The 20,078-nt window shown below is 41.7% G+C and overlaps 2 protein-coding genes and 2 pseudogenes across 2 annotated transcripts; 3 read left to right on the forward strand and 1 right to left on the reverse strand.

Annotated features, from left to right (window-relative positions):
• Window positions 1-504: 504 nt before the first annotated feature.
• On the forward strand, window positions 505-4,510 carry LOC121746163 (annotated as a pseudogene).
• Window positions 4,511-4,585: 75 nt separating this feature from the next.
• Window positions 4,586-6,581, reverse strand: LOC121746164 (gamma-glutamylcyclotransferase 2-1-like). The gene is made up of 7 exons (XM_042140071.1): window positions 6,226-6,581; window positions 5,963-6,039; window positions 5,637-5,693; window positions 5,483-5,539; window positions 5,332-5,372; window positions 5,095-5,246; window positions 4,586-5,018 (listed from the first exon to the last, which is right to left on the reverse strand). The coding sequence occupies exons 1-7, from the start codon at window positions 6,332-6,334 to the stop codon at window positions 4,843-4,845; spliced, it is 669 nt and encodes a 222-aa protein (XP_041996005.1). The 5' UTR covers window positions 6,335-6,581; the 3' UTR covers window positions 4,586-4,842.
• Window positions 6,582-8,610: 2,029 nt separating this feature from the next.
• Window positions 8,611-9,496, forward strand: LOC121744594 (annotated as a pseudogene).
• Window positions 9,497-10,574: 1,078 nt separating this feature from the next.
• LOC121744595 (probable LRR receptor-like serine/threonine-protein kinase At4g31250) lies at window positions 10,575-19,799 on the forward strand. The gene is made up of 4 exons (XM_042138189.1): window positions 10,575-11,118; window positions 18,786-19,161; window positions 19,316-19,335; window positions 19,411-19,799. The coding sequence occupies exons 1-4, from the start codon at window positions 10,575-10,577 to the stop codon at window positions 19,797-19,799; spliced, it is 1,329 nt and encodes a 442-aa protein (XP_041994123.1).
• Window positions 19,800-20,078: the final 279 nt, after the last annotated feature.

Below are 20,078 nucleotides of genomic sequence, written 5' to 3' on the forward strand. Positions count from 1 at the left end.
TACATATTTTTATACTATTATTTTTTTCAATCCAGGTATCGAAATGAATTGTTTTTCCCTATGTTAATTGTGTACGTTGGCAAGATATCGTAAAGGTAACATGAGCTATTTAATAATTAATAATAGTCTGGTCGAATGTTGTTTTACCACATAAAGATTATTTTATGGTGATCAACTTCTTTTATAACCGACATTATGTGCACAATTAACTTTTAGTTAGCAAAAATTAAGGTTCTCCCTTAATAAAAATATATTATTGGCAACGACAAGATGTTTTTTCGTTGAGCAATTACCGTTATCGATATGCTCTCATATGTGTATATGATCCAATTTTTGTTTTCAATTTTTATTCAACAAAAGAATATATAAAAACACAACATTGTCACTAGTAAAATTGTACTGTGCGTATGGTTGTTGATGCTCTACAAACAAATAAATTGATTAAGATTTAATTCGTTTAATCGATATTTAGCGTCAATCAATCTAATGAGAATTTTGGGGGACTGTATATATAAAGACGATTTTCCAAAAAAAGAGGCGTCTCAGTTAATCATTTTCTCACTCAAAGCTTCAGCTATGGATCCCTTTTCCCCTTCCTCCTCCTCCGCAATCGCGCGCCAAACTTGGGAATTGGAGAACAACATCGTCTTCGCGGCGTCCGACGCCGCCGATTCCTCCTCCGACGCGATCTTCCATTTCGACGCGGCGGCGCAGGCGAAGTTCCAGCAGGAGAAGCCGTGGGCGAACGACCCACACTACTTCAAGCGCGTGAAGATCTCCTCCCTAGCTCTCCTCAAGATGGTCGTACACGCGCGCTCCGGCGGCACGATTGAGGTCATGGGGCTTATGCAGGGGAAGACCGACGGCGATGCCGTTATTGTCATGGACGCTTTTGCCCTCCCCGTGGAGGGCACCGAGACTAGGGTTAATGCCCAGGCGGATGCCTATGAGTATATGGTTGAGTATTCGCAGACCACGAAGGAGGTCTGTTTTGTTAGCTCAATGCCTTAAATTTGTTTAGGTTGTTCAGTTTTTTGTTGTTTTCGCTATTATTTTGGTTGATTTTTGTTTTATGTTTTGACTTTATTGACGGATTTTGATCGATTTGATGAGTTTGTCGTGCTGATTATGTTAGCTGTTCCAATAGTTGGAATTTGAGAAACTTAAGTGATGTGGCTGTGGCGGTATTTAAAAAGTTAAGCATATTGTGATAGTGTAGTAGTAGTATTATCTTATCTATCATAACTTGAAGTAAAATTTGTATTGTGTGATTGACCTGAAATTATTCACATGATGAATAAACCTATGATATTAACTTAAAGTTGCTGGTTGATGTTTAATAAGTTGAAGATGTGTGTGTGTGTGTTAATTATGTCAATCATCCATTTTACTTCGAAATGCATTATCGTCTTCTTTTCTGCTAGATATAGAGTACTATGTTTCTTTCATTCACTTGCTGCACACATTCCTTGGGGGTCTTTTCTCACCTTGGTTGGTCTGACATTTATTTAATTTAATTGTGTTTTGTGGAAAAGGCTGGTAGTCAAGAGAATGTGGTAGGATGGTATCACTCTCATCCTGGTTATGGATGTTGGCTCTTCAGTATTGATGTCACCACTGACCACACAAATGCTAAACCAGCAATACCAGGAGCCCTTTCTTGCAGTTGTTATTGATCCAACAAGGACGATTTCCACTGGAAAAGTAGATATCGGTGCATTCAGGACATATCCAGAAGGGTATAAAGTTACAAACCCCCAGATGAGCCAGTCTCTGAATATCAAACGATCCCCTTGAATAAAATTGAAGACTTTGGTGTGCACTGTAAACAGGTGAAAATACATTAGTGTCTGGACACAGTGTTGTCTTGTTTTAGGAGCTCATTAAGCAGAATCAGGTCTGCTAACCAAGTTTGTTTTTGCAGTACTATGCATTGGATGTCACCTATTTCAAGTCTTCTCTTGATTGCCATCTCTTGGATCTACTATGGAATTAGTATTGGGTAAACACCCTTTCTTCTTCTCCTTTGCTTGGTAATGGAGACTATGTTGCTGGTCAAATCTCTGACTTGGGTAATTTTTTATACTGAACCTTTCTACTAGTATCATTTTTGTCATTGCCTGGATTTAGGACATACAAGATGTTTATGCTATTAACTTGTGCTTCTGATTTTATGCAGCTGAGAAAATAGAGCAAGCTGATAATCATCTGTCTCATTCGCGCTATGGAACCTTGTTATCAGCTCCCCAAAGGAAGAAGGAGGTCAGTACTATTCTCATGAATCGCAGTCATAGTAGAACTATGTTGTTTCATACTGTTTCCGTGGTCCTTTTGCCATATAAAACACCTAATCTTCAATTCACATAATTCATTCCCAAACCTTTTCTTTATGACTTACATGACGGGTTTTTTCTTTTTTTGTTCTAAACTAGAACTTAGATTCCGTGTTTGTTCTAGACTTTTTTTTTGTTCCGGATTTGGGAGAGACGCATGACCCTCATGCTTCTCCTTTTAATGAGACGCATGAGGATTATGCGTCTTTCATAGAGACGCATGAGGGACATGCGTCTCTCATTTTTTTCAATTTTTTTGAACGACGCATGACCGTCATGCGTCTTAGGGAGAGACGCATGACCGTCATACACTGAGTAATGATTGCTATTTTTTGGAGAGAGATATTGTATGAATATTGTAATACGCAAGGTCTACAAGCCTAGTAAAATGATGATGTGATGTTTGTGTTGTTGGTTGAGATACTACATATACTCATTACGCACGATTTTGTGATGGCAGTGCTGAACGATGGGAGTCAGACCAAGGAAAACAGCTTCATCTATGTATTAATAATGCTACTAGCCTACTTTTCCACTTTCTCACTTTCCCACTTTTCACGCCACCTTTCCCACTTTTCACGCTACTATTTCCACTAGCTCCACTTTTCACACTAGCTCCACTTTTCACACTAGCATGAATAATAATGCTACTGCAGTGTATGTATTAGAGACGCATGACCCTCATGCGTCTCTCCCTAAGACGCATGACGGTCATGCGTCGTTCAAAAAAAATTGAAAAAAATGAGAGACGCATGTCCCTCATGCGTCTCTATGAAAGACGCATAATCCTCATGCGTCTCTCCCAAACCCGGAACAAAAAAAAAGTCTAGAACAAACACGGAATCTAAGTTCTAGTTTAGAACAAAAACAGAAAAACCCCCTTACATGATCTATAGGCTGATATTCATCATATGATGGTGTTAGCACATAATTAAGTAGAAGAGTGCATATTCAACCAGTTTCACGAATGCTATTGACTTTTTCAAACACAAGATCTCAGAGTGCATATTCCACCAGTTTCACGAATGCTATTGACTTTTTCAAACACGAGATCTCTGGATTTTTTTTCGTTCTTTGTAAATGTGTCTGTAAGGAGACAAATTGGAATGAACTATCTTACCCAAAAAGTCAATCTACTTGGGAGTTATGGTCGCCATTCTTTCATGATTGAGAGAAGACTATCTTAGCCCCTATCCACTTTCCTTTTGTCAACAACCGTATGTTCCGTGCTTTCATTTGAGTTGTCTTTGAAATCGTACGGTACAACCTAGCTTCTAAGCTTTTTGTCAAAGTTGAAATCTTGGAGGAACAGAGGATACTGACTTGTATTGCTAACTCAATGCCACTGGGTCTCATTTGATTAATTCAAATAAAATGAAATTCAAGCTTCAAATCTTTTTACGCATCCAATTGGTTTCAGTTGTCAATATGCTTATTAACAATGGAATAGTCCCTTTTGAACAATGCCTGCTTCTTGGGTCAAAATATTTCTTAAAAGTGGCTCTATACCGTCCTGTTTGCAGGAAGAATCTCAACTCAGCAAGATAACTCGCAACAGTGCCAAGATAACTGTAGAGCAGGTTCACGGATTGATGTCACAGGTACGTGCAACCCCGGATCTTCTCAACCATCGGATTGCCTCTCGTAGTGAATAGCATCCTCTTATATTTCATGAACACAAATTCTAATTTTGATCCAAAATAGACTTTATCTGGGACTTATCATCGTCTATGTCGTATTCCAGGTCATCAAGGATATTCTCTTCAACTCGGTAAACCGCTCCCACGGATCTCAACCAGAGTCATCCGGTCCTGAACCCATGGTCGAATCCTGAGCCATTGGCGAATGACCTATCATATTTTTTGGTGCGTGGACCTTTCACTTGTTCTGCAGCGTAGCTACAGCTAGATTTGTCTAAAGATGGCATTGCGGTGTTGATAATATAGTATCTCTCTTATTATTGCTTCTCTAAAATCAGTGATATATATTTGCTGAGTTTCTTGTTTCATTGGCTTTCTAGAAAGGAATTTGGTCTCACACTTACGCTTCTTATGGTGCTTTTAGTTGTACGTTTAATTGATTATCGAAGCTGTGAAATAAGGCATTATTAGTAATTGTGATAATGAAAACAATATATTCCATCCTATTGTTTTTTAGAGAATATTAGCCCCCTATAATTTCATCAACTCCACAATTTATTTTCTTCTATAACCCAAGGCCATTTTCAACATTTATATGTATACTCGTAGTTATTACTGCTCAAACATAAGAATTCAAAATAGCCAGTATCATTATACAAAGAAAGTGGATTTTTTTTTGCTTTGATGATGGAAAAACAACATGAGTTCTAGTGAAAAACAAGGATACTTTTGCCTCAAAACAAGGAAGCTTTATTCTGTTAATAATCTGAACTGAATTTGATGGGAAACATAGACTCTTACCTAAATCGGCAGAAAGCAGCGTAGTTACGACAAACAAAGCTTCAACTTTCCGCTGTCAACAGCTGCTTTCAAGAATCCATCGCTATTGCCCCCGACAATGTTGCTAGTTTCACAGGCGACAAGCTCGACTTCAGAGGAACGAGGGAAGGACCTGACAACTTCTTCTCCTTGGCCGTGACACTTACTATTCCGAGCACTTTCCTCACTTCATTCGCTAGCTCGATCACATAGTCTTCTTCATGACCTTACACACCACCCATAAATCAGTCAAAAACTAAAGAAAATGCTTCTTTTTCCTTTTCGGTAATTTTTAGATTTACCGATGTCGAACATTGCCTTCTCCAACGAGAAGAGGTAGTCCCTGTTGTCCCCGCACGGTCCAGTGGCTGTTGCAATCTGCCTTGCCATCTCCTCCAAAGGAGCAGGCCCCAGATAGTACTTGTTTGATATCGTATCTGGAGTGGAAGTGAACCTATATCCGATCCAACAGGGTTTATCATTGTCTCACTAAATTTCCACCATAAGTGGAAAGGAAGAAAAACGGACAAATTACTCACACTATGACTCCAGTGAGCAAGGGAACCTCAGATTCACCTTCCTAGAGTTTCATAAACAACCATGTCAATAAAAACAACCTGACATTTGCCTTAGAAAGGTACAAAAACACCAAAATGGTTGAGACTTGAGACACAACCAACTCACACTCACCTTGTAGAAGTCTACAAGTGTTTTCTCATCATACTCACACTCTCTTCTTTCCAGATACTGAGATTACAAGGGATGAAATCAAGACACTTTTTTTCTTCAAAAGTAGGAGGGGAAATGATTTGATCGATTCAATGTTGATCAAAAGAGAGCTTACCTCCATTGCTGCCTTTTCTTTCTCCAGCCCTCCACGAACGCAATACGCAGCCCCCCACTAGATTAAGAACAAACACAGATTCAATGTGCAAAAAGCTACAACATAAGGGACCATAGTGAAAGGAAGTTTTTGGTCATAATAAAACAACAAAAAGAAATCAAATTGCAGTCTCATTAATCTGTTGAAGCTAATGACATCAAACAAAAAAGAACCTTGCCACCAAGATGGGAAAGTAAACAAACTCTTTCAAGAAGAGTGGATACTTGTTTGGAGGTATTTCTAGCTCTCTCTCTCTCTCACACACACACATGAAGAAATGAACTTACACATAGAGAGCCTTGACTTTTCTCCAAGGTACAAGTTCTAGCAGGGTGCTGAGGCGTGCCTCTATGATCAATGCAGGCTGAAAATCACATTCAATCAAACAAACAATTCATCAAAACCCCTTTTCACCAAATAAACTCCAAAACACCTATAATCAACAATTTCACAACATTAAACACACAAAATTCAACATAAACCACACCATTACATCATCCCCATTTCCTCTGCCGCCATTGCCCAAATAAACAATAAAATCAAAGCATACCGAGATCGAATACGCGTCTGTATTCCTTGATAAACCCAATCACTTTCTCATCATACTCAAATCCCGGGTTCCACACCAATGACCCGTACCCGAAAACCCAGAACACCATATTTCTTCTTCTCCTTCTTAGATTATTCAGATAGATTGAGTTTTAAGCGGTAACGAGTGGAATCGGAGGCAATGCAGGAGCTGAAGATGATGGATTGCTGCAGCAGGCGACAGTGGAAATGGATGAGGGAGAGAAATCAACTGAGATTTCCCTCTCTCTCTCTCTAGAAATGCTTGTTTGTGTGATGAATGAAACTGAAGGGGTGAATTTTATAGTTGAATTGAAAATGCAGCTGAGAAAAAAAAAGGAAAAAGAAAGGAATTGACATTCTGCAGAAGTCGGTAGCGTCGTGTCACGTGCGTCGTATGTTGTGTGGTTGACATGATATATAATGGAAAATCAATTTCAACTTTGTTTTATTCGGTTGTTAAGATTTTTTTTTATTTCCTAGGAAATTAATGTTTATTTTTCGTAGACACGTAATACTTCCTCGTCCACTAACCTCTTTCATTTTGCAGACACCTTTAATTTATGGGGTTATTTTAATTAGAAGACTGTTGTGTTGGAATTTAACTAGAAGTATTACTAATTTATGATTTAATGATTTCCATTTTGGATCTAATGGCTTCCAATTGAAGTGAAACCACATTTCATTGAATTTAGTAGTAGTTATTTAGTTAACTTAATCTCATCAATTAATAGCTAGCTTTGTAAATCCAAACCCTATTTGTTATTTCTAGATGACTTCTGTGTATTGCTTTGATATGTAAATCCAAAAATGGGCTTCTTTGTGAATCATTAAATAATTAATTTCACCTAGCTGGCTGGGATCAGAGGCAACCTATATGCTTTTGAGTTGGACGATTAAAATGTGTACTTCTATCCGATAAATCGGAGTTTAAATCATCGTGAAATATATAGATAATTATTATTGAAACTATTTCAAAAAATATTTGATTTCTAGCTATGTTCACAATTTTTTGACATTAATCCTCTATTTTTATCGTCTATTTTGATAAAAATAATATCATACTCCTCATGTGTCTTTAGCTCAAAAAATAGATGTGTATTTCATAAATTACACTAAATTAAAATAGGCTTCTTTTTAAACATTGCCAGTTGTAACTAGTAAAATCGTACTTTTAGTTTGATTAAAATAAGTAGTTTGTGACTAGCCGAAATGGAACAATGCAAGTACATGGGACGGATGGAGTATTTAAGATGTTAAATCTTTTAATTAGCGTCAGTCAATCTAACGAGGATTTTGGGGTCTTAATATTAAAGACGGTTTTCCAAAAAAAGCCACTTTACCGAAGAATGATGTGTTGCTTTGAATTGGATAATTTTATTAAAGCGATATGTTTAATTAGATGTAAATATTTTTTCGAAGATCAAATACTAATTTCCAAGGATGTCTATTTTTTTTATTAGAGAAGACATTTGGTTAATACTACAGTTGAATTTGGGGGGAGAGAGAAGAGGAACATAAATAAGGATGATTAACATTTAATTTAATTTATTGATAATAATAATAATAATAATAATAATAATAATAATAATAATAATAATAATAATAATAATAATAATAATAATAATAATAAAAGATTCTATACAAATACGATAATATACTCCATGATAAAAGAAATCTTCAATAAATTAAAAAAGTTAAATCAATTATAAAATAATCCAATCCTAACCATATACGGAAATAATAACTGAAAAATCAAAGTAAACCCTAGCAAAAGATATGACAAAATAATAAATAAGATATTCTAAATCATGGAAAAAATTAGTTGAAACAATATTACAGCGATATTCTAAAATCCCTAATTGGTTCACCGTATGTCGTCATACCTGGTAAAGAAGGAAGAAAATACACCAAATATTTTTTTCGATTATTAAATTTCCATTTAAAAGAAAGAGTGTTATTATAGGGTGATTATATTTATTCTTTCGATTACAAGTATACTCCAAAACGTATATAAGGGCGTAGAATAAATCGTTAGTCGTTACAATACATAACTCCAAAATATCAAATCATTAATAACCTCCGCCGCGCCGTAGTTTCTGCCGCGGGAAAGTCATCTTCTCCGACTCGGATTTCTGGTGCGCGTCCATTTTTTTTATCATGTTTTTTGTTTTTGTTTTTGATCATGCTTTGCTAATAACTAGTTCAATACGCCTATGAAAGCACTCAGAAGTTTCCAATTCTGTAATTGGTGAAAATCTGTGTAATTGGATCAAATGTTTCAATTGATGGATGCTACATTTGGAATAAGGTGAAGATTGAGGATGGCTGTAGACTAAAGCATGCAATAGTGTGTGATGGGGTGACCATGAAGTCTGGAGTGGTTCTTGAAGCTGGCACCGTACTATCTTTCAACGTCGTAATTGGGCAAGATTTTGTTGTGCCTGCTTACTTAAAGGTTTCTCTACTCCAACAGCCTGTCAGACAAGACTCAGACAGTGATGAAGAGCTTGAATATTTATATGCTGGTTATACTAGTGGGAACGTAGAAATCACATCGGTATCTGACTTGCAAATGCAGGCTGCATCCGAGGTTGGCGGGGCTGGTTTTATCTGGCCAGTTGGTGAAGAAGAATGGAGGCATTCAATGGCACCAATTCCTGCTGTTGAAATGGATATATCAAGCGCGGAAAGTACTTCAGGAGAGGTGGGACTCGATTCTGATGACGGTGGAGATGATTATGCCTGTTTTGAAAAGGAGGTTGAACTTTGAAGCACTTTTTCTAAGGGCTACACATGAAGATGTAGAAGAAGACCGTATAATATCAGTATTTACGTCACTGAGGTTGTTGTACTATCTGGATTATACTCATTGTGCCAGCGCTTTGTTCTACGCAATGATGAAGTATGCCGTGGACACTCCACATGATAATTCTGCATATGAACTATTCCAGATTACTGATGCTGTGATTGAAATTTGGGGAAAGCTTTTGAAGTGTTACCTGCCAAGTATAGATGAAGAGATAGAGGTGCTACTGAAGTTTGAAGAAATGTGTTTGGAGTCTACAACTGAATATGCATATCTATTTCCCAAGATTTTGCGTTTTCTATACGACAAAGGCATTTTGCAAGAAGATGGTATACTATGTTGGGCATCGGAAAAGGAACACGCTGATGAGTCGGATAAGGTTTTCGTGAAGAAGGCAGATGAATTTTTACAGCGGCTCAAGGAGCGTCGGGAGAAGGAAGATTGAGGGGTGATGTAAGGCTCATGCCTCTGGTTTGATACAAAAAACTTACAAGCCAAACAAGGATGCCTATATTAATTTTTTTATTAGAGAAGACATTTTTGGTTAATATTTACAGTTGAATTTGGACATGTTTAGAATTTTCGTAGAGAACTTTTTTTTAGATTGGTACTACTAAATTACATTTATTGTGAATATTTTTAAAATTGCGACAAGTGTTTCAAACTATATCTATTAAAATGTTTATCAACTAAATTTTACAATTTTTAAAATCATAACTACGTATGTAAGATTCATTTATTACATTCCAGTTAGACACACTTTGCACGTATGTGTAAGTAAGAGTGATTAATGAGTTAATATAGGATTTTACGTTAGGAATGTATCTTGATTTGGATTGTTTGGGGATGGTTCAAGGCTGATTTTGTTGTACTATATATATAGTAATTTGGAATGGTATTCTTTTGCTTAGTTCGATTTGTGGCACAAATCATCCTTGAGTGTGGTTGAGGTGAGAATGAAATTTCAAGATTATTCTAAAATATATATTTTGTAGTTTTGTGAATAACAATGTGCCTAAGTATCAAGTTTTAAGATGTTTATGCGTCATATTTTGGTTAATAAAAAGAAAAGTAAGAACTTATGAATAGTATAGGTGATTTTTTTTATGAATTGACAAATAAACATAAATTTTAAAGGCCATGTCATGGTGGACTTAAATCCAGGATCTTTTGTCTGCTTGACCAATACACGCATATATAGTTGATGTTTTCTTAGTGTTCAAATGTGATTCAATAATATATGTATATTCAACTTCTCAGTGGTTAGCGTTGTGGATGCATGTACGCACAATTACAATTCTTGGGTTTTCCATCTCTTTAGTGTTCATGAAAAAGGCTAAAAAGTAAAGCTCCAACAACATTACAGTTGGAATCATCGGCAAATATGACAAATGTCTCTCATAAAATAATAATAATAATAATAATAATAATAATAATAATAAATAAATAAATAAATAACACTGATCTCCAACAATCCTCCTTCATTACAACAACAAATTAAACATAGTTCCAAACTTCCAAACATGATCATGTCTCCCACCACCAATCTCTACCTCTCCATCCTCCTCCTCTCCTCCACCGCCTCCTCCGACGACATAGGCATCATCTTCGACTTCATAATAAACCTCACCAACACACAAACCCTAAACTGGGACACCGTCCCACCGCCCCTCTGCGTCGGCAACTCCTCCAACTGGACCGCCGTCATATGCAGAAACAACTGCATCAAAGGCCTCCAACTCGAGAACATGAGCCTCTCCGGAACCATCAACGCCCCCGTCAACCTCTTCAGCCTCAGCCTCGCCAACAACAGCTTCTCCGGCCCCTTCCCCGCCGATATAAGTAAGCTCACGAGGCTCAGGCGCCTCTATCTCAGCCACAACAACTTAAGCGGTTCCATACCCGACAAGGCCTTCATCGGGATGACGGCGCTACAAGAGGTGTATTTGGCAAACAATGGCTTTGTGGGGAAGATTCCGAGTAGCTTGATAAGGGTGCAGCAGTTGTCGAATCTCTCGGTTCAGAATAACCAGTTTGAAGGGAAGATTCCAGATTTTTGGCAGGAGGGTTTGTGATGAGTCCGCGAATTTCTGATGTTTGTAAATGCACAAAATAAATGTAGATCAACACACAATGGATTTACGTGGTTCGATTTACTGAAGTAAATCTACGTCCACGGGAAGAAGGGAGGGCAAGATTGTATTGCTTGATCTGTTTTCTACAGCTTACAAATACAAACTTGCTATTTGCTATATGGTATTTTTCTCTAGAGAGCTTCTAACCCCTTTCTATCAGATCTAAGTCCTATTTATACATTGAACTAAGATCGTGGCTTACATCATCACTCTAGGTCGTGGAGGTCGTGTAGGTCATGGCCTAAGATCGTGGCCTGAGTTGACGCCACGTGGTAGTGGGTGTGTTGGAAGTTGTGGAAATCCTGCATGGGTCCACTAACTCCTTGTTCGGTCGAAAACTGAGACCGAACTGCTTTGGTTGCCGATCTGAGAGTAGAGCTTGATGCCGACCTGAGAGCAGAGCTTGGTTGGCTTTTACCGAGCTGTAGGCTGAGGCCGAACTCTTTGGTAATGCCGAACTCGCAGAGCTTGATTGGTCGGCTTTTACCGAGCTGTAGGCTGAGGCCGAACTCTTTGGTAATGCCGAACTCATACTCTTCCTTGGGCTTTGGGCTGATGGGCCGTCATTGCTGTCGGGCTTGTTTAGTACGCACCCCATCACTACCCCCCCCGAAAGACGAAGTGAATCACTTCGGCGAAGCGAGTCACTTCGGCATTCTGGATAAAGGTACGGGGGAGGCTGACGTCAGGGGACGTGCCTTGCATGTGGCTGCATTAAATGCGACAGTAAAATCCGGCCGTTGAATCCTGAAAAGGTGGGATTCGAAACGGTGCGACGATTTTGAAATCTTCGCCGAATCTGATAAATACTTCCCTTCTTCATCATTGAAGCACTTTTGCGACTGCTTCTTCTGCACTCTATCTCCTTTGCGAAAATTCTCTCTCCGCTTTCAAGAACTTCTTCAGACTTTCTTCACCTTCAAAAAGTAAGAAAAATGTCTTCTTCTTCTTCGGAGTCGGGTAGCGGTAGGAAAGGGGATAAGGGGTCTCCTAGCCGGAAAGAATCCGGGGAGAAGACCGTAGAGTACTTTCACAGCGTCTTGAGTAAGGACACCGTGATATCTCTACACGAAAAATATCTTCTTCCCGGGGGGAAGGCGGTGGTTCCCGACGATGATCATAGGGCTAACGACCCGCCGGAGGGTTATACCACCGTTTACGAAGCCTGCTTAGAATGCGGGCTTCGTTTCCCTCTTCCCCCACCTTTTGTAGAGCTTCTTGATTTTTTTCAACTCCCTTTAGGTCAGGTGACTCCGAACTCTTGGAGGCACTTATCGGCTTTTGCTGCCGAACTGCGTAGGCTAAATAAGGATCTGTCTCTGAGGGCAATCCTTAATTTTTTCCAGTTTAAAAGGAAAGGATCTTGGTTTTACTTGATCCCCTTACAGCCTTTTAGGGCCTTCTGCAAAACCAAGTGGCCGAAATGGCAAAACCGTTTCTTTTTTTATAATAGGACTTCGGCTCCGGGCTTTCCTTGGAGAAGGCCGAAGTCCGTGATTCCCCATCCTCGGTTAGAACCGTTGGCCGAGCTCGAGGGCGAGCTCAATAAGATTCCTATGATTAGGAAACAGTATTCGGAAACTGAGCTCGTCAAGGGCGACCTCGTGTTCAATATCTCGTCTTCGGACGAAGAGGCCGAGGGTGAGGATTTCTCTTTTATGCTTTACTGCTTTAGCGGCGAAAACTAACCTTGCTTTCTTGCTTTTTGGCAGTGTACATGCTGAATAAGGCTATCCGAAAGTCCTCCGGGCTTGAGGAGCCGGAGAAAGAGAAGGCTACCAGCTCGGCGCCTGATGCCGAGAAGAATCCGAAGAGGCAAAAGACCTCTTCGGGTCCAAAGAAGCCGGAGTCGACTTCGGCAAGTAGGAAGGGGAAGACCCAGAAGCCCCCGAGAGCGCCAGAGAAAGACGTGGTCTTGGCGCCTCCTTCGGAGCATATCTGTGAGCCATTTTTATGGCCCACGGACTTCGCCGAGGTGAATTGTCTTCTTGATTCTTTGGCTTGGCTTCTGTCCTGTATTTTTGGTGTCCTCTGTTGACTTTTTTCCTTATCCATTTTCAGAGGAACGATATGCTCTCCAAGCTCGTCGCCGTCGAACTCTCCAAAGCGTCCAACGACTATGCTGAGATGCAGAGGAAATTGGCGGCTGCTTGTCACCGGGCCGAGCAGGCCGAGGCAAACTTTGAGAAAGCCAGAGCTGCTAGGATTTCGGCCCAGGATGAAGCTCAGTTTGCCAAAAACCAGCTCGTCATCCAGCGAGAGCAGACGAAACGGAGTGATGCTGCCGCCGTGGTTGCCCAAGGAGAGGGTCTCCGTGTTTACACGGAGAAACTCTTTTGAGCAGCCAGTTCTCGGCCTTTGTCGGTAGTCTGGTAAGGCTAATTGCCGATAAGGGCGAGCAGGGGGCCGACGTCGTGCTGCCTCTGTACAGCCGAGAGATAGCAGCTCGGCTTCAGAATCTGCCGCTCCTTGAGGAGCTCGCTTCATCCTCGGTCCTGCTTTCTGCAGACCGAGTCCGGAGTTGTCGAGCTGATCGGGACGAGAACCTGGAGGCTATCTTTGCCTCTGTGGGACCCGTTTCACCCGCTTCGACTTACAACGGAGAGGGTGAGGCCGAGCCGCTGGAGCTGGAGGCCGAAGTCGAGCGGGCCGGGCATCCGGAGAAGGAGGCCGATCAGGAGGCGAGGCCGGCAGGAGGCGAGGCCGAGGCTGAGGTAGCCCAGGAGAAAGGAGCTGTACCAGACCGAGGAGCCGGAGACGAAGCTGGCGGAGTATGATTTCGTCTCCCTTCTCTTAGTCTAGTTTCTTCCTTGTAAAATGGCCTTGAAGCCCTAGTGTAAAAAAATTTTCGTTGTGAATGAAAAATTCTCTACACTTGTCTTCGTATAGCTTTTCGTACTCGCCTTTATTCCTGTTGTATTTTACTATCTGCTCGGTACAGCTGCCGAACTAATATAGCTGCTTTGTACCCAAGGAGATGGAGATACTTCACTGGAAACGGCTGTACTCTTCGGCTTTGGACGAAGCTGAGAGAAGAGCTATAGCCGATCAGACGAAGAATGACGAGCTTCTGGCTCGTTTAGTGAAGCTGGATGCCGATAATAAGGACTTAGAGTCCGATAAGAATGATCTGGAGGCCGAGCTGAATACGACCATTGCTGAGAGGACTGCGTACGAGGATTACATCCGTGTGCGCGGGGGAATGACCATATCAGATGTTCAGAGTCGAGTTGACGAACTGTGGGAGGAATATAATGTACTCCGGAGGAACAATGCGCTGGAGAGCTCGGCTTGCCAACAAGTCGTGACATCATTGCGGCGCTGGGCCTCTCGGTACGACATAGTTCTTGCCCGGCGTCCCTCAATTGAGAGATTCCTCCGGCATTTCCCGCCAACAGATGCTAGTACTCCAGCTCAAACCTCTGATTCACTTGCTCAAAACCCTACTCCAAGTCAGCAACGAACTCAGGGACAACCGGAGACGTCAAGTCGAGGACGGACTGAAGTTCGCAGAAGAGCTGTGGTTATGAGTGAGCAAGATCGGCAAATGCTTCGTGAAGAGACTCTTCGCCGCCGAGGTGCTAGGGCTTCCCGGGCTCAGAGAAGAGGTGGCAGGTCGATTAGAGCATCTCGTCGACCTGCTTATTCTGCGGCTGCCTGGAACGCCCGAACTCAGCTTCACGAGGATTTTGTGAATAGATGGCTCAACTTTAGCAACCCTGGACAGTAGAATAGTCCTTTGTAATAGCGTAACGCCATCTCGTAGGGTAGCGGAGTTGTGAGCCGAACAAGATTTGAAAAATGAAATTTTGTTTTCGCTTCTAACACTCTGTATTTACAGCTTAGCGAAAAATTTCATCGTACTTGTCCTCGGTCTTATGAAGTAAACTTCTTTGACCGGACTTGTCTTTGGTCTGATGAAATAAACATCTTTGACCGGACTCGTCTTTGGTCTGATGAAATAAACATCTTTGACCGGACTCGTCTTTGGTCTGATGAAATAAACATCTTTGACCGGACTCGTCTTTGGTCTGATGAAATAAACATCTTTGACCGGACTCGTCTTTGGTCTGATGAAATAAACATCTTTGACCGGACTCGTCTTTGGTCTGATGAAATAAACATCTTTGACCGGACTCGTCTTTGGTCTGATGAAATAAACATCTTTTGACCGGACTCGTCTTTGGTCTGTGTTCTAATTTGGCGATTTTTGTCGCCGGGATCGAACTTTCCCTTGTCCTAATTCGGCGAGTTTTATCGCGTGGATCGGACTTTCCCAGTTAACCGAAGTGGTCTTATGCAGTAAACCTCTTTGACTAGACATGGTCGTCCTCGGTCTTATGAGGTAAACTGCTTTGACCGAACTTGGTCGTCCTAATTCGGCGAGTTTTATCGCATGGATTGGACTTTCCCTTGTCCTAATTCAGGCAAGTTTTATCGCGAGAATCGGACTTTTGTTGCAGTTCGTTTTAGACGAAGTGCTTGATTTTTAAGCAGAATTGTGGTCTTGTATCCTCTTTAGAAGCTTTGACACACAATCTTTGGCTTTGTGCAGCTCGTTTCGGACGAACTGCTTGTTTAAGCTGAATTGTGGTCTTGTATCTTCTGTAGAAGCTTTGACTCACAATCGTGTGCTTGTATATGTTCTAAGAAGGGGATCAGCCTTCGAAGAACAAGATACCTCAGTAACATTTGTAAGAGACGACACGCACAGAGACAGACAAAACACATAGACAAAACGCATAGAGGCAAATAAAAAGCACATAGAGAAACAAAGATCAAGCAAACCAAATAAAGCACATTGACCGGACAGGACTCAAGACTGACTGACCGGACTGTCTCTTACAAATGAAACTTCTTGAGGTTGGAAATGTGCCATGTTCGGGGTACCTGTTCTCCTGACATGTGAGCCAATTTGTAAGACCCTTTGTCGAGGACTTCTGACACCCGATATGGACCTTCCCATGTGGGTTCGAGTTCGCCCAGCTTTTCTGCTCGGCTTACTTCATTGTTTCTCAAGACGAGATCTCCCACTTGAAATTGCAGCTTCTTCACCCTTTGGTTGTAATACCGGGCTACTTGCTCCTTGTACTTGGCTGCTTTTATGCAGGCCAATTCTCTTCTTTCTTCGGCAAGATCTAGTTCGGCTCTCAGTCCGTCACCATTCATTTCTGAGGAGAAATTGAGTTCGGGGACTGGGTATGCCAATCTAAACCGGAATCACGGCTTCAGTGCCGTACACCATCGAGTTCGGCTCCGGTGTGACTTCGGTCATTCCGCCTGCCTCTGACTCCGGCTGCTGTGATTGCTATGCTTGATGGTGCCGAACTGATTGCTCGGCACTTTTAAGCGCAATCTGCGAACACACTTGCTCTTTTTTCGATCACCTCGGATGACCGCTATCTCTCCTTTGGTGGGGAAGGTGTTCGGCGAGGAAGCCTCTGATCGCTATGATCGGGCTTCTTTTTGTCTTCTCTAGATGAGCTGTCTAAAGACCGTTTTCGACGGTCTGCCTCATCGGCACGAGAAAACTTGTCCGCAATGTCCCACATCTCTTGAGCTGTTTGCGGACTGCATTCCACGAGCTTTCTGTAGAGAGCTCCGGGCAGGATTCCATTTTGGAATGCCGAAATGACAAGTAGATCATTGAGATTATCTACTTGTAGGCATTCCTTATGGAATCTCGTCAGGAAGTCGCTGATCTTTTCGTCGCGACCTTGACGTATAGAAAGCAGCTGAGCCGAAGTAATCCGGGCTTCCGCTTTCTGAAAGAACCTCCTGTGGAAAGCATCCATTAGATCTCGGTAGGATCTAATGCTGCCTTGGGGGAGGCTATCGAACCACCTTCTTGCGTTCCCGATAAGCAGTTCGGGAAACAGCTTGCACATGTGGACCTCGTTGAGACCCTGGTTCGCCATGTTATATTGATAGCGTCCCAAGAAATCATGAGGATCCACGAGTCCGTCATAGGTTATCGACGGAGTTCGGTAGTTCTGTGGTAGGGAAGTTCGGGTAATATCGTCCGAGAACGGAGTCCTCAATGCTCCGTACATGGCGAACCCGACATTTCTTCGGTATGGAGGAGATGGAGTTCTCCTGTGATTCCGGTACCGAGGATTCTTTCTTCTGGAAGACATGACACTACTGCGGTAGTGACTGTCTCGTATGGAGGGAGAGGGAGAATCCGCCGTTTTCGCCTCCGGCTGCTTTTGGCTTCTCTGCAGGAAGGTTAAGAATTCCTCCTGCTTTTCAGCCAAAAACAGCTTGACAGCCTCGTTCAAATCGGGCTGCACAAAATAAATGTAGATCAACACACAATGGATTTACGTGGTTCGATTTACTGAAGTAAATCTACGTCCACGGGAAGAAGGGAGGGCAAGATTGTATTGCTTGATCTGTTTTCTACAGCTTACAAATACAAACTTGCTATTTGCTATATGGTATTTTTCTCTAGAGAGCTTCTAACCCCTTTCTATCAGATCTAAGTCCTATTTATACATTGAACTAAGATCGTGGCTTACATCATCACTCTAGGTCGTGGAGGTCGTGTAGGTCATGGCCTAAGATCGTGGCCTGAGTTGACGCCACGTGGTAGTGGGTGTGTTGGAAGTTGTGGAAATCCTGCATGGGTCCACTAACTCCTTGTTCGGTCGAAAACTGAGACCGAACTGCTTTGGTTGCCGATCTGAGAGTAGAGCTTGATGCCGACCTGAGAGCAGAGCTTGGTTGGCTTTTACCGAGCTGTAGGCTGAGGCCGAACTCTTTGGTAATGCCGAACTCGCAGAGCTTGATTGGTCGGCTTTTACCGAGCTGTAGGCTGAGGCCGAACTCTTTGGTAATGCCGAACTCATACTCTTCCTTGGGCTTTGGGCTGATGGGCCGTCATTGCTGTCGGGCTTGTTTAGTACGCACCCCATCAGTTTGGTTGCGAATTTTTCGAATAATAGGCTTCGCGGCGCCATCCCCGACGTCCTGAGCTATGAGGAAGCAAGCATGTTTTCTGTTATTTTTTTTCAGTTCTTGGGCCAGGACGAGCCGCTGTGCGGACTGCATAGTGGCCCGCACATGGCGTATGAATAGCCTATAAGGTAGCTCCACGTGGCAAAAACAAATCGGATTTAGGGTGGCTTCCCAACTTTAATCTATAATTTTATTTAAATTATGTAATTTTTTGAATTTAAAAAGTTTTTTTAAGTTGTGGGCATGTGGGACATGATGATATGACACGTGGATAGCATAGGTTTGAATTGAATTTATAGTCTTTGTTGTAAATGTGCTATGCATCATTTTGATGAGAGTTGCATGGTCTAGCAAGAAATGGCTGTAAAGTGAGGAGGGAATATTGAAGTGAAATGGGATGCAGGTTGAAGTAGGAAATAATGCAATAGAGGTCAACTTATTCAATCATGCATCATAAACATACAATAGTTGAGTATGTGCTTACAACAACTAGTATAGTAGTAGTATTTTTGGAAGGGTTTAACAATGTTTTATGTTTTCAATTGTGAGAAAAAAAAATTTGATTTTATCTCCCGCTAGAATAACAATAAAAACTGATTTTTTGTGAATTTATTTGAAATCTTGTTTGTCAACAAACAGGCAACCTCGGCCTATGCGGCGCTCCTCTCTCTCCATGCCCGAAGATATGGTACAAGAAAACCGCATTCATCGCCGCCACATCCGCCGCCGCCTTGATCTCCATCCTCCTCCTCCTATGGCGCCGCCGACGAACACGGCCGCTGAGATACCAGAAATCAGTGAACCAATTCAAAAACGAAGCTACAAAAACAGAGAATATCAATGCAATTCACAACAAAACAGAGGAGCAAGGGAAGATTCAATTCGTGAGGAGCGGGAGAGAGAGATTCGAGCTCGAAGATCTGCTGAAAGCCGCCGCAGAGGTTTTGGGAAGCGGAAGCTTCGGATCTTCTTACAAAGCTCTGCTTCTCACCGGAAAGCCCTACGTTGTGAGAAGGTTCAAACAGATGTCTAATGTCGGAAAAGAGGATTTTTATTACCATATGAAGAAATTAGGGCGGGTGACGCACCCGATTCTGCTGCCGTTGGTGGCTTTCTATTTATAAGAAAGAGGAAAAGCTTTTGATTAGCGATTTCGTCGAAAATGGCAGCTTGGCTAGCCACCTCCACGGTACGTGAAGGTGACTTTGATTCGGTTTGGTTATTTAAATTTTATGTATTTTACTTACTCTGTTTCTCGAAACAGGGAAAAGAAAACCGGACCAACCCGGGTTGGACTGGCCGACTCGCTTGAGAATCGTGAAGGGCGTGGCGAGGGGGCTCGCGCATCTGTATGCAGAGTTCCCGTCGCTCGCGCTCCCCCACGGCCACCTGAAGTCCTCGAACGTGCTGCTGGATGGCTCGTTCGAGGCAGTAGTCTCAGACTACGCGCTGGCCCCTGTGATCAACAGGGTGACGCGGAAGACGGACGTGTGGAGGCTGGGGATCCTGATACTGGAGGTGCTAACGGGGCGGTTCCCGGCCAACTACCTGAAGAAAAACAAAGATGAAAATATAGATAGTGATTTCATCACTTTGTCAACTCTTGACATGATTAACAAGAAAATGGATTCAAAATTTTCTTCAAAAGTTTAGTACTTGATTGTAGACAGTAGCAAAGAGTGATAATGAAATTACTTGGTTGTAATTGATCCATTTGGGTATATAGTTTTGAATTTTATCACTTTATAATATTTGCACACAATCAAATTATTAATGTAGTTTGGGCCAGAGTTACCACAGCCCACAATCTTTACTAATATGGTTTGGGCCTCTCCTTTTAATTTCGAGTAATGAGTTTCTCCAATAATAACAAATAATTTAAACATCATAAAATAGAATACAATATAAAACATGAATAATTTTATAAAGATA

The sequence above is a fragment of the Salvia splendens genome, chromosome 8 (genome assembly GCF_004379255.2).
Source record: "Salvia splendens isolate huo1 chromosome 8, SspV2, whole genome shotgun sequence".
In the NCBI taxonomy this organism is placed as follows: Eukaryota; Viridiplantae; Streptophyta; class Magnoliopsida; order Lamiales; family Lamiaceae; genus Salvia; species Salvia splendens.

Excerpts from the sequence above, each read along its gene's own strand:
- LOC121746164 (XM_042140071.1), bottom strand. The coding sequence starts at position 6,334 with ATGGTGTTCTGGGTTTTCGGGTACGGGTCATTGGTGTGGAACCCGGGA. Across the intron at positions 6,040-6,225 it reads CAGACGCGTATTCGATCTCG|CCTGCATTGATCATAGAGGC; the intron begins GTATGCTTTGAT and ends TGTGATTTTCAG. Across the intron at positions 5,694-5,962 it reads AAAGTCAAGGCTCTCTATGT|TGGGGGGCTGCGTATTGCGT; the intron begins GTAAGTTCATTT and ends TTCTTAATCTAG.
- LOC121744595 (XM_042138189.1), top strand. The coding sequence starts at position 10,575 with ATGATCATGTCTCCCACCACCAATCTCTACCTCTCCATCCTCCTCCTC. Across the intron at positions 11,119-18,785 it reads TCCAGATTTTTGGCAGGAGG|GCAACCTCGGCCTATGCGGC; the intron begins GTTTGTGATGAG and ends GTCAACAAACAG. Across the intron at positions 19,336-19,410 it reads CTTGGCTAGCCACCTCCACG|GGAAAAGAAAACCGGACCAA; the intron begins GTACGTGAAGGT and ends TTCTCGAAACAG.